The sequence below is a fragment of the Chiloscyllium plagiosum genome, unplaced genomic scaffold, assembly GCF_037043375.1.
Source record: "Chiloscyllium plagiosum isolate Xiang-an unplaced genomic scaffold, Cpla_swu_hap1 HiC_scaffold_7, whole genome shotgun sequence".
Classification (NCBI taxonomy): domain Eukaryota; kingdom Metazoa; phylum Chordata; class Chondrichthyes; order Orectolobiformes; family Hemiscylliidae; genus Chiloscyllium; species Chiloscyllium plagiosum.
The window spans coordinates 69,589,951-69,604,616 of NW_028270145.1; the positions used below are offsets into that span (position 1 = coordinate 69,589,951).

Consider the following 14,666-nt stretch of genomic DNA (forward strand, 5'->3'; position numbering starts at 1 on the left):
CGAAAGGGAAGAACTAAATCCCTCCTGAGGATGTCAGTGCTGAAGAGTTCACCTGGGTCTGTGTTTGTTGCTGAGAAATTTGTGGAATCTGTTTTCTTTGCATCTGCTATTTAATATGAACTTTGAGTTTTGTTTGGCCACAGTTTTCCAGTTAATTCATGTATTCATTTTCTGGATGTTACAAGAGCTATTGTAATTTGCTTTGATGCATTTTTGTAGTAAACTTTATTCTGCTTGTTTAAGAACTATGGAACGATATGCCTTTATTCTCTTAGCAAAACGGGGAATTCAGATTTTGCCTATTTTAAACAAAAACTTATTGGCCCCTAACTGAATAATAAACAAATTTGAGGATCAAGCCTGAGATTTAAAAACTATCTGACCAACTTGTTTTTACATTTTAGACATGTGCCAACCTAATTTCTGTTTATTCGGTTAATTTATGAACATCTGAAAGGAGGGCTTATGCCCGAAACGTCGATTCTCCTGTTCCCTGGATGCTGCCTGACCTGCTGCGCTTTTCCAGCAACACATTTTCAGCTATGAACATCTGAAACCCTGTAATCTGACTTTTCACCTAATGACAAGAATGCCTCCTGATATCAGCTTCATGATAAATATATGACTACTGTATGCATTATTTTAAAGAAAATTCACACTGTAGAATGTAAAAATTTTTTTTAGAGAATTCTAAATTCAATGAAGACTGTTATATTGATAGTTTAATTTTCACTTCATTGTATTTATAGCTTATTCTTTTCTGAAAATATCTATATTAATATTTTTTACCCAGAAACCCAATTTTTCTTCAGAATTAAACTATAAACTTTGGTATTTTTCCTTTTTCTGAAACTACCAGGTTTTAGCATTTTCTTTTTATTATTATTGAGAATGTGATTCCCATGATACATTTTTGCTAGTTGTTTTTCCTGTCCTCCTTTAGACGTTATTAGATATTTGCTGCGGCATGAATTCAGTCACCCTAAAGTTGTCACTATTTAAGTCTAAAATTTGAGTAAACTCTGGGGCTGCATGTTAGGGTAACAACTGAGCCAGATAATACTCAGCAGTGGGAACTCTGGATGCATTCATCTGTATAATTCCGATGCTGTAGTTCCATGAGTGCTGCTCCAATTGAGATTGGTTATCTCAATACCAAGTTGGGCTAAAACTGTAACATTGGTGTTGTGCATTATTTGACCACTCTCTGGGCATTGTTCTCAACTACTGGAGAAACAAAACTTTACGTCATAAAAACTTTTGTTAAAGTCTTCAAAAACTTTAAAGATATTAGCTGCAAGATTCAAACGGTATTTTCATTAAACAAAATATGCCATAAAATAAAAGCTTATTATATCACACTGATGAGCATCAAATTATTCCATTTAGTTACAGAAACCCTGAAATTGATTTGTTTTTGCATTGATTAAAAGATCGTGATGCCATTCATGAGCTTGATAGCAAACTAAAAGAAGACCGGAAAACTGCAGGACAAATGGCATTGTATTTTGCGGGCCTCTTCCTTTGGCATATTGGGCGGCATGATAAAGCTCGCGAATACGTTGATAGAATGATTAAGCTTTCTAATGGAGCAAAAAAGGTTAGTATGCTTTCTATACATAATGCAAATGAGAAATTGGTAATATCAACAAAAGTAGAATTGCATAGATGAACATCCATTTTTGCCACTGATGTACCATGTTAAAGTGTATATAAATTCCTGCAAAAAATGGCTGAGACCCAAGTGTGTATGAAGATATCCACTTTCAAAATTGTGATATTGTCCTTGTGAAATTAATTATATCCGAGTACATAGAGGAAATCTTGTCTGATGTCTCTGTGGGCTTTAGAACATTGTTAGCAGGTTCAAATAAAGGTCAGAAGCCTGCACTCTGTGTAATTCTCATCCTTTTTGTGAATTGGCCAATTAATGGCCAATGTTTGGGAAATTCCATTTGGCAACTGACAATAATCTTTAATGGGCCTTTAATGAATAATGAATTCAAATAGGTTACCTGTAGCACATGGTGGGTGAGCATGTCTGTTGTCCTGCCATTCCCTGAGCTCCATTCTGCCTCTAAGTAATAGCCTGTGGTTTCAAGCAGCACACTGATTGTTAGGATGAATTTACTTATTTACCTGCTCTGTGCCCACGCCATTGAATGTAAAAATTCAGCCAATTCTCAATTGCGGTCAGTTCAGTACATTGGCTACAATTTGTTAGATTGTTGTTGTAACTTATTTTACACAAATTTGTGTGTCATAATTTTTGTTTGAGGCATTGTGAGACATCTGTATGTATAACTGCTTCCTATAGCAACAATACAAATTTGCTCTCAACATTTTTTTTTATCCATTACACTCATGCTGAAAATGCGAGACGTACAGTATAAATTAAATATTCTTTTTATTTTAGTTTAGCCTTTTAGCATTTTTCTTCCAGCTGTTTTCCGTTCACATTCAAATTATAGTAATATATTTCTCTGTGCAAAGGAAAATGTATGTCATCCTAATTATTAAATCTAATTTTGATTATATTTTGTATTTGAAATGTAGAGAAGCTTAAGTGGTTCCAAATGATTTTGCAATATATCATATTTATGTTGCAGTTTATTTATACTTGACAGTGAATTTATCTATTGGTAGCAAAGTTTCAGCTTTAAAAGTTCATAAACATTATGGAGTATTTACTCGGCAGTTATTTACATTCAATTAAGTCCTTCAGTTTTAACAGATGTTTGATTAAAGATTAAATTTCGGTGCGAGGTATATCAAGGATACGACCTTCAGAAGTAGAGAGTATACCTTTATAGTCCAAAATTAAAAAGCCTCCCAATTACCTGGTCTGTTATATTTATCAGACTGTATACACCTGATGCCAGACTTAAAACAATGTAGTTGACTCTCAACTGTCCTCTCATTAATTAGGGATGGACAATAAACGCTAGCCTAGCATGAGGCCCTCATCCTGTGAATGAATAATAATAAAATAAGTTCTGCTAAATGCCACTTGTGAACAATTATGCATAGTATAAACATGATAATGAGAGTATTCTTGCTTTCTGTTTCTGTTTTTTTTGTTGCTGAATGCAGGTTTAAATAAGTAGCAATAAGTGCAAAACATTCCAAGAGAGTATTTTAATCCTTGTGTTATAAACTCATCAACATGTTGTAAATTATATTGTTAGTGAGGATTTAGCTTTACTGATCCATTCTACAGTAGAAATTATCTGATCATTTATCTTTTAGCTTTTGTTTCTTCTGTGGTTTAATGTTGCTAAACCACAATTTTTCTTTAAATAAACTAGATTTAATCCTGTTATTCACTGATCCACTACCTGTGGATCCACATACTTGTGAGGTTGGCCAAAGATCCCTTTTTTGTAATTTCATTGACTCACCAAGTTTTGATTGCGTATCGCATCACAGTAAATAGGGGAGTTGGTTTGGATCATTATCCGCATGTTTGTTACCTGTGGTAAGTTTATGCTCCTATCTCCAGAGATGATGAGAATTTGGTGCAGTATATCTCACTGGCATGTTCCTTGTGGTGATTCAGAAGATATGCTGGAGGCCTTAACTCATATTTTGTCAACTGATTCAGCAGCAGAAGTAAAAAAATACAAAGCAAAGTACTGCAGATACAGGGAATCCAAACTGTGAACAGAAAATGCTAGAAGCACACCGAGAAAGTTAATGTTTAGGACTGATAACCTTTCATTAGAGAGTTCTAACATAACCTGGTTATTGCTCGTCTGTCTGCAGAGCATTTTATTTTCTGTCTTTATTTTGGTAACTACTACCATTTGATTATTTCTGTGAAAACAGATCTCTGAGTGCTCCTCTGGATCAACCGTTTTGTAATACATTTTGGGGGCATCACGCTGCTAGACTAAATAAACTTTGAGAATGGAGCCACGACACAATTTCTGCCATGTCACTGACAGTAATGTCATAGACACTGTGACTGTTTGGGTAATAAGTGCATCTCTTGCAGTTGCAGTGGCAGCCAATTTAATACATGGATCTTCCATGAACTGCAATGGTTTTAAAAAGGAACAAAAATGCTACATTATAACGGCGATGAAAGTGACAAAGATTAAACCAAAGACAGTCAGAGCTGAAGTTAACATTTCAGCAAAGGGCAATGAAACCAGTCTGCCTGATCCTTTGGGAGCCCTCATCTATTTAATGTACACCATGATGAGCATCTTCAAATGCTAAAGATGACACGTTACCTACAATCTAAGTCTGCATCAGAAAAAACTTCAGATGGAATATCCAAACAAATATACTACAATTTCAAGACTTTTTCTTTTTGGCAAAATAGAACTAAAGATGCATAAGATGCACAGATCGAGAACAAATATAATTGTGCCAGGATGTTCTCGCTTTTTCTCTCTCTGTCTCTCTGTCTATGTCTTGCAAGACAAGAAGTGCTTGGTGACACTGATTGCCAAACTGATAAGGAGCGTCAGAAACTGACAGCTTAAAATATAACTGCAGTATTCGCTACTATGTCCAATAAATTGACTGACAGTTGTCTTCTCAGGTTAAAACCGTAAACCTCAAAGATATCTAAAACAATTTTAAACCATGTATTTTTTAATCGGAATATAACGACTTTGTACCTGTGTGTGAGACAGTCCAATTGATTTCAGGAAGGTCATCTGCTTAACACTGCATCTTTATTATGTTTCTCAGTACTGTCAAGAAATAAACTCGTTCATTTTTAACGCCAGAAAACCTTGTAATAGGCTTCTTACCATACTGAAAAAAACTAATTAACTACAAGTTAATTGAAGAAGGGTATAATTTCATGTTAAAAGGAACTAGACCATTTTGTGACCAACTGAAATGCCTGAAAAGAATGGGAGCTGGTTCATTTCTTCTCATCTGGTTGTATCGACAGTAATAAGCTTGCAGCTGCTTTAAGTGCAGTTTTAGGCTCCAAAATGTTTGCATACCAGTCAAAAAAAGAAAGATATTGATGCCTGAGAATTTTACTTTGTTCTTGAAATTTAATCAGAGTCGATACTGATTTAATGTCTTGGCCCCTACCTGATAAATGGTGACCCTCGGGTTAAATTAACCACCATTAGTCTTGGTGTAATGAGATAGCAGCCTTATGGTTCTCTGGGACAGTGGTGACTTTACTCTTTTTATTAGGTGCATATATCAATGTGATGATTCATGTACTGTCATTTATAGGGCTTGATTTTGAAAGGATGGATTGAGCTAACCTGTGGGAGAGATGCATATGCTAAAAAGGCCATCAAATATTTTGATGAAGGAAACCAAGGTGGAAATGATGTATTTGCTATGATGGGCAAGGTGAGTTAAAAATGTAACAAAAATGTACAAATAAAACAGATTAAGTTGGACTTCAGTGATAGCACTTTATGGATGACAGACAAGACTAGTGCTAAAATTATTGCAAAATTGTTTGACTATATTTTCAATAAATGTTCCTCAACATTAGTAAGCAATTATTTGTAGAACTAATTAGTGGGCAGCACGGTGGCACAGTGGTTAGCACTGCTGCCTCACAGCGCCATGAGACCCGGGTTCAATTCCCGACTCAGGCGACTGACTGTGTGGAGTTTGCACATTCTCCCCGTGTCTGCGTGGGTTTCCTCCGGGTGCTCCGGTTTCCTCCCACAGTCCAAAGATGTGCAGGTCAGGTGAATTGGCCATGCTAAATTGCCAATAGTGTTAGGTAAGGGGTAAATGTCGGGGTATGGGTGGGTTTCGCTTCGGCGGGTCGATGTGGACTTGTTGGGCCGAAGGGCCTGTTTCCACACTGTAAGTAATCTTATCCAATCTAATCTAATTCTTCAAGTTGTGTGTTCTACTCTGACCCTGCGCACTGCATCTTCTAATTTAACAAAGGTTAAAAAAAAAGTTTTGTTTCAAAATGTCTTTTTTTCTCTTTTGAGTGCACACTCTTTCTGTCACTCAATCATGTTTTCTTTCTTGGTTCCTGTAACATATTCATTTTGCATATGCCTGTTTGTTCTGATCACAGTTAAGATTCTTTTTAAGATAAAAATCAAAAATTCTGGTTTACAGAAAGATTGAAACCTATAGATTTCATGGTTTAAAAACCAAAATTATTTTGATGGCAAAAGCTAATTCTGTGAGGACATGGTTTCAGAACCCATCATGATGGCTGGTGGTATTTTAATTCAATTAATAAGTCTAGAATTGAAAGGTAATCTCAGTAATGGTGATCTTGAATCACCTGGTTCATTAGTGTCCTTTAGGAAGGACATTGACAATCGTTACTTGGTCTGTATTATGTGTGATTCCAGTTGCACCGGTTGACTGTTAAATACCTTCTGAATATTAGCAAGCCAACTCAGTTCAAAGGCATATAGAATAGCAAACAAATTCTAGTCTTGCTGGCAATGCCCACATCTCTTAAAAGAATCAGTTTAAACATTAGGCAAACATTTATATTCAAACCCTGAATACAGTCCCAACTAAGGTGAAGCAAATAGATTGTGGCCAATCTATCTTTTGTAGAAACCTTCTCAAGAACACAAAGGAACTTCACAACTTTATCCTCGCTAAATTTAAGCATAGAGCAAATTTTCCAAGTTCAGTCTGAAAGTGGTGATTAGTTCAAATCAGCATCTAAATTGCTAGCCATTCTCTGACCCATGTTAATAAAGCCTTAGTTCTCTAGTTTAAAGTTTTTTTGTTCTTTTGCCATTTGAAACTTCAATTCCAGTTTGAACATCTCTTTTTCTGCTTTTTCCTCTTTTGTGTTTGAGTTGACTCATCTGCAACAGAATCCTAGCTATCTCAGTCTGCATTTTATCTTAATGAGAATTTTCTTCTTCAAATTTAAAATGCTATGCTCATGCTTCAATTGATTGATTGATTGTTTTTTTTTATTTGTTCTTTTATTGCCGTGAACCAAACTTTTGTTAATTGTTGAAAATCACTTAGGGATAAATCTTCCCTCCATGAGAAACTTCAGTAATTCATAAAGCCATGTTGCTTTCTAATAGATCCAGTAAACTTCATCGTAAAATCCAAACACTGGCAAATCCCAGAACCCATAGCCATCTGTGGATTCAAAATCCCACTAAGATTTTCTTAAAATCTTGGTCAAGATCTTTTATTAAGAAAAGTAATCTGAGATTTCAGTTACTTATTGAAAGAATTAAGCTGCAATAATCTTATTATGTGTACTATATTACACATAAGTAGTAACAAAACAAAAAAATTAAATACTCTTCGATAACCACATAATTTAAAACCCGGCATCCATATAAGTTAAACATCAATTAACAGGCAAATTGTAGTTAATTTATAGTCTATAAATTATACATCAAATAACAAATGCTATTAAGACAGAAATTGACTTGGATGTGCATCCATAGGTGTTGTTAATCTCAGTCACAAAGCCCTTCAGAACTCAATTTATAACCTCTTCTGAGATTTAACTTGAAAGCAGTGCACAAACAGCCAAATTATATTCGAATGCTCTTCAAAAGTATTACACGTCCACAGAACCTCTTCAACACTGTTTACAATGTCCTTGATGTCATAGATAAGTCATTGTTACCTTCATATAAGACTTGGAGGTGCCAGTGTTGGACTGGGATGGACAAAGTTAAAAATCACGCAACACCAGGTTATAGTTCAACAAGTTTATGTGGAAGAAGCTCCAGTCCTTAATCAGGTGGTTGTAGAGAATAAGATCATGATGACAGAATTTATAGCCAAAGGACTCCAGTGTCGTGGAGATGTGATACATTGAGCAATTTTAGATCAAATCTTCCATCATTTAGAACATTCTCAAGTTGGCTCAGTTTTTCTAATAATAGATGTGAAGTATGTCTGTGTTCCAATGTTGAATCAGACTGACAGGCCCGTTGCATAGTTTTAGAATTTTACATGGATCCATCCAGTTTTTGAGCAAAATAAAATGTAATTCTGCAAAAACAATTTTCTGCAAAATGTTGCAGTATTACTTGAGACCGAGTGACATGCTTTCACTGCGGAATTGTGTCTCTGAGATGACCAAACTGTCCAATGCTGGATCCATACACCAGGTTGCAGATGGTGTTTGAAGAGGCATGCGTGTGGGATGCTTGGGGTTTTGCACACCTTTTCCACTTTTTGTGCTGGGCCTCTGCCTGAACTGTCAGAGATATTCAAGATGGTTGACAAATTTGCAGATACTTCTCCAGTTTGGGTGGTCTTGGGCAGGAGCTTCCTATGAGTGGATAGGTTTGTTGCAATTTTTCACAGAGGCTTTGGGAAATCCTTGAAGTGGTTCCTCTGCTGTTCTATTGCTGTGTCAAAGCTTGGAGTGGAGAGGTTGTTTTGGAACTCATACGCCAGGCATGCAGACCATGTCACCCACCCTGCCTCTGGGTGGGGTACATAACTAGTATCTCATTGTTGGGGATGTTAGCTTGAGGGAGGAGACTGATATTGGAGCACCTAACCTGTGTGACAAAGTAAAAGTTGAAAGATTTCCCAATTAAATGGAAATGCATTTACAACTTCACAAGTGCACAATGGAAGTTATAATATGGGATTTGATAGATAGTCCTGTGATCTTGATCCTCCCAAAATTATAACTCTGTTAAGGCATTTAAAAGTGTTTTTTTGCATTTTCATTTTTGTTCCAGAATATTATTTATTTTTGATAATAGGTACAATATCTTGAGATACGTCAGAACTACTCTGGAGCTTTGGATATGGTAAACCAGGTAATAGTTCATTTTCCTGGCTTCCTGCCAGCTTTTGTGAAGAAGGTAGAACTCCAGCTAGCCCTGCAGGATTGGGACCAGACAAGTGAGACAATACACAGGTAAAGAAACCAATTTAGTATTGAATCAGTCTTATCAAATCTTAGCAATGAGAGAAGAGACTGGAATGTTGTGTTGGAGCTGCTTATGAACACCTTTTATTCTTACGATAAAGGAGAAATCTCAGTCTGTGCATAAGTTGCAATAAATCATCTCCAGTCAGTCTCTGTGGAATAAGATTACAGTAGTTAGTTGCATGTGCCCATTACAAATTTTCAAAGGTATAAGAATATTACCGTTTTCTAACATTAAAAACAATTAAGAGTGTAAGTTTGTGTAAAGTTCAGAAAAATCAATAGATGTTGATTCAATTAAGGATAAAGTCAATTCTCAGGAATGTTGGAAATATTGTTAATGTATTTATAATTTTATATTGATATTTCCAACATGTTAACAATTTCACTGCTACAGGAAAAGTAGAAGTTGCTTGGAAAATATATTTTTTGATGCAGAGAATTGAGCAATTCCTATTCTTAATTTTAAATTTGTCTTAGCATTTATATTCTCCAAAAGCAGTGTTTAGTGAGAAGAGTTTGTCAGTGAGTAAAATTTAATATACCTTGTAAATATTAGAGATTGAGATTCAATATGGTAATTAAAAAATTACTCTCAATTCCTATTACAGACTCTTACAGAAGGATAGTCATAATTTTGAAGGTCTGGGGATGCTGGCACTTCATTCTTTATGCAGAGAGGGAAATATTAAGGAGGTATGGAAAAAGTTTTATTGAAGCACCAATTAACAAGTGTTCTGTTACTTATGATGTCAGTGCTTGTCAGATCCAACATCTTGTCAGAAAAAAATCTAATGAGATTTTATAATATAGAACAGTACAGACCCTTCAACCTTCGTTGTGCAGACTAACCCACATACCCTTCGTTGCACTGTATTCCATGTGCATATCCAAGAGATGCTTAAATGTCCCAAATGTATCTGACTCTACTACCACTGCTGGCAGTGCATTCCACACACCACCTGTGTAAAGAACCTACCTCTGAAATCTCCCCTAAACCTTCCTCCAATCACCTTAAAATAATTCCCCCTCATGACAGACATTTCCGCCATGGGAAAATTCTGGCTATCCACTGTACCTATGCCTCTCAATATCTTGTACACCTTGATCAAGTCACATCTCATCCTCCTTCACTCCAGTGAGAAAAACTCTAGCTCCCTTAACCTTTCTTCATTAGACATGCCCTCCAGTCCAGGCAGCGTCTTGGTAAATCTTCTGTGCACCCTCTCTAAAGCTTCCACATCCTCCCTATAATGAGGTGACCAGAACTGAACACATTGTTCCAAATGTGGTCTAACTAGGGCTGTACAGAGCTGCAGCATAACCTTGCGGCGCTTCAACCCAATCCCCCTGCTAATGAAAGCCAACATGCCATATACCTTCTTAACAACTCTATCAACTTGAGTGGTGGCAACTTTGAGGGATCTATGGACATGGACCCCAAGATCTGTCCGTTCCTCCACACTGCCAAGAATCCTGCCTTTAACCCTGTATTCTGCATTCAAATTCAACCTTCCAAAGTGAATCACTTCACATTTTGAGGTTGAGCTCCATCTTCCACTTATCAGCCCAGTTCTGCATCCTGTCAATGTCCTGTCAACCTACAACAGCCCTCGAAACCATCCACAACTCCACCAACCTTCCTGTTATTGGCAAACTTACTAACCCACCCTTCCACTTCCTCATCCAAGTCATTTAGAAAAATCACAAAGAGCAGAGATCCCAGATCCGATCCCTGCGGAGCACCAATGTTCACCAAGTTCCAGGCTGAACACGTTCCATCTACTACCAACCTCTTTCTTCGATGGACCAGCCAATTCTGTGTCCAGACAGCCAGATTTCCCTGCATCCCAAGCCTCCTTACTTTCTGAATGAGCCTACCATGGGGAACTTTATCAAACGCCTTGCGAAAATCTAAGTACACCACATCCACTGCATACCGTCATCAATGTGTTTTGTCCCATCCTCAAATAATTCAGTAAGGTTTGTGAGGCATGACCTGCCCCTCTCAAAGTCATGCTGACTATCTCTAATCAAACAATGATTTTTCAAGTAATCATAAATCCTGTCTTTCAAAGTCCTCTCCAATATTTTGCGCAACACTGGTTTAAGACTGATAGGTCTGTAATTCCCAGGATTATCCTTATTTCCTTTTTTGAACAAGGGAATCACATTTGCCACCCTCCAATCATCTGGCACTACTTATGGATAATGACGATGCAAAGATCATTGCCAAAGGCGCAGTAATCTCTCCCCTCGCTTCCTGTCGTAACCTAGAGTATATCCTGCCTGACTCAGGTGATTTTTCTATCCTTATGTTTTTCAAAATTTTCAGCACATGCGCCTTCCTAACATCAACCTGTTCAAGCATATCAGTCTGTTTCGTGCTGTCCTCACAAACGTAACGGACCCTCTCACTAGTGAATACTGAAGCAAAGTATTCATTAAGGACCTCCCCTACATCCTCCGACTCCAGGTGTAATTTCCCTCCCCTATCTCTGATCGGCTCTACCCTCACTCTGGCCATCCTCTTGTTCCTCACATAAGTGTAGGATGCCTTAGGGTTTTCCTTAATCTTACCTGCTAAAGCTTTCTCATGCATTTTTCTACCTCTCCTAAGTCCATTCTTCAGCTCCTTCCTGGCTACCTTGTAATCCTCTAAAGCCTTGTCTGATTCTTGCCTTCTCAACCTTAAGTAAGCTTTCTTCTTCCACTTGACTAGGTATTCCACATTCATTGTTACCCAAGGTTCTTTCAACCTACCATCCCTTTCTTGTCTCAGTGGGACGAACCTGTCCAGCATTGTAAGCAAGGGCTTCCTAAACAACCTCCACATTTCTATGGTATATTTCCCTGCGAACATCTGTTCCCACTTTAGGCATCCCAGTTCCTGCCTAATAGCATTGTAATTCCCCCTTCCCCAATTAAATACTTTCCCATACTGTCTGCTCCTATCATTCTCCTTAAGTATAGTAAAGGTCAGGGAGTTTGAAATCACTATCACCGAAATGCTCTCTCACCGAGAGATTGGACACCTGGTCTGGGTCATTACCAAGCACTAAACCCAATATGGCCTCCCCTCTAGTTGGCCTATCTGGAGTAAAGAACCCTTCCTGGACACACCTGACAAAAACTTCTCAATCCAAACTATTTGAACTAAGAAGATTCCAATCAATATTAGGGAAGTTAAAGTCACCCATGACAACAATCTGTTACTTGTGCACCTTTCCAAAATCTGCTTCCCAATCAACTCATCTGTATCTCTGTTGCTAGTGGGGGGCCAGTAGAAGACTCCCAATAACGTGACTGCTCCTTTCCTGTTTCTGATTTCCACCCATACTGACCCTATAGACAAACCGTCCTCGTCGATCTTCCTTTCTGCAGTTGTAATACTATCCCTGATTAGCAATGGCACTCCTCCACCTCTTTAATCTCCCGCTCCCCCCCCCCCCCCCCATATGTTACTACGATCTGTATCTATAAATTCAAGTGCTAGTTTAATAAAATGTCCTCCGTATCATACTCAAATCATCTGCAGTGATTTTTGAATGAAATGCTTAGAGATTTTCAGAATTTGTAAATGGAGGATTATTCGATACTTTGTCAGGATTGCGAATTATGAGTTTATGTAATGTGCATCCTCCAGTCAAAATTGAAATTCTAATATCTCCAATAAATGTTTATGAATGCACCCACAAAAAGTCAGGACCTCTTATGATGAGACAGTGGTTTAGTAGCAATGTCATTAGACTGGTAATCTAGTTGTTATGGGGACACGGGATTGAATCTCAATTGCAGATGGTGAAATTTGCTTTCATGAAAAATGTAAAGTAGAAAGCTAGTCTAAAAGAAATGATGCAACCATTTTTCATTCTGTATTAAATTCTGAAAAGCTACCTGCTTCACTAATGTCCTTTTTAGGGAGGAAGAAAAAGGCTGTCGTTACTTGATATTGCTTACATATTACTCCAGAGTCTCAGCAAAATGCTTGACTTTTAACTAGCCTCTGAAATGGCCAATCAAACCACTCAGTTCAAGGCAATTAGGAATAGACAATTTATGCTCATGAGGGCGATGGTCACATCCATGTACAAATAAAAAATGCACAATTATCAATTTTAGTTGAGTATGAGGAGAACAAAAATTGAAACAGTATTTAGCAAATTTATTTAAGTGTCACAACTAGTAATGCATGCATGCATGCATGCATAAATATCTATTAAGCTATACCATTCAACGTCTGTGAACTGGAATTCTTACTAGTTATTGACATCTTTCCAGGCTTGCTCTAGACTTGGTGATCTAATCAGTGTATTGGACCGTTTTGAACCACATAATCCTGATCTCTTTTATAAAATGGCATTGGCTTTCAGTAGGATGGTAAGTTTGTTAATATTTCAAAATAAAAATGTTTTCATGATAGCTTAGGCAATTTGATTCAATTAGGAACTGAAATATAAAAACTTTGATCTTATTCTATCCTGAATTAGTTAATTGTTGATAAAGTGGAAATAATAATGACAACTCCTTTCTGGAGCCCTAGAATAGAAAATAGACTGTTGGGCAAAGTTTTCACTTCTATTTGGTAATCTGCATACTATCTCTTGGAAGCATGTCTGAACATTGGGTGTTGAAAACTTCAGGATTCATGAAGATTTGCTTAACATTTATATAGCTTAATAATACTGCTGATACCCAATTATGACTGTTGATTCTTACTACATTAAATCACATTTTGTTGAGCAGCCAAGGTTAGGGGGATCTGTTTAAAAAAGAGACAAGTTTTTTTAAATGAAAAAATAACGTTTCTAATGTTTTAAACTGAGCATTGTCATTAAGGATTTTATTGCAGGATACTTAGGACATCATATGAGGTCATGTAATTTGAACATGATTTTGTGAAAAGGACTCACTTTTAACTAATTTACTCGAGTTCTTTAAGAAAGTACCAAGGTGGATATAGGGGAACTGGTAAATTTGGTGTACTTTGATTTTCAAAGAGCTCTTGATGAGGAGCCACATCTAATGCGAAGCTTGAAGTTGATACAAAAATAGGTGAAAAAGTGAGTGATGAAGATGAGATAAGAAATCCACAGAGGGAGATAGACCATTTAAGTGAGTGGTGTTTTATTTGTAACTTAATAGAAGTCAATAACATAAGCTTTCACTGTTTCACAGAAAGTATGAAGTGGCATAAGTTACCTACTATATAGAAAATATGAGAAATACTCTCAAGTGGTCTTGTAGCATCTAAAAAGAGAGGGAAAGAGTTAACATTTCAGATAAATAACACTTCTCTCTTCACCAGCACCAACTTGCAACCTCAAAACTGTCCTAGTCTACACTTCCATTTCATCCATAGTCTTATTGAGCTTGGAAAAAAAATCCTTGTTTCATTCAGCTATTAAGGATCACAAACTTCAATAAGTTATGATTAGATTAGATTAGATTAGATTAGATTACTTACAGTGTGGAGACAGGCCCTTCGGCCCAACAAGTCCACACCACCCCGCCGATGCGCAACCCACCCATACCCCTAACCTAACACTACGGGCAATTTAGCATGGCCAATTCACCTGACCTACATCCTTTCAGATCTTTCTTCCCTTTGCTTCCGAATAATTCCATTCTTTCTTCCAATCACATCCTTGATGCTTTTTCACAATCCCCTCTGACCCTGTCCTCAGTTCTCAGTTTTGTTCCCTTCACACTGCGCATAAGTACATCTAGAGTGAAGAACAATACCAAACATGCCTTCTTGTGCTTCATGTCAACATTCACTTTGTAGCCAGAGAAGCCCTCTTTCTCCTGTTTTTTA

The 14,666-nt window shown here is 37.1% G+C and overlaps 1 protein-coding gene across 2 annotated transcripts in view; it reads left to right on the forward strand.

The window, feature by feature from the left end:
* ttc21b (tetratricopeptide repeat domain 21B) overlaps positions 1-14,666 on the forward strand; it is a 110,852-nt gene that overhangs the window by 4,364 nt on the left and 91,822 nt on the right. Inside the window, exons 4-8 of one of the 2 annotated variants that reach the window (XM_043693904.2) lie at positions 1,434-1,600; positions 5,212-5,334; positions 8,679-8,836; positions 9,460-9,544; positions 13,130-13,228. In XM_043693904.2, the coding sequence (XP_043549839.1) occupies positions 1,434-1,600; positions 5,212-5,334; positions 8,679-8,836; positions 9,460-9,544; positions 13,130-13,228 (632 nt within the window). The remainder of the gene's footprint in view (positions 1-1,433; positions 1,601-5,211; positions 5,335-8,678; positions 8,837-9,459; positions 9,545-13,129; positions 13,229-14,666) is intronic. The other variant, XM_087989109.1, reaches the window with a different exon arrangement.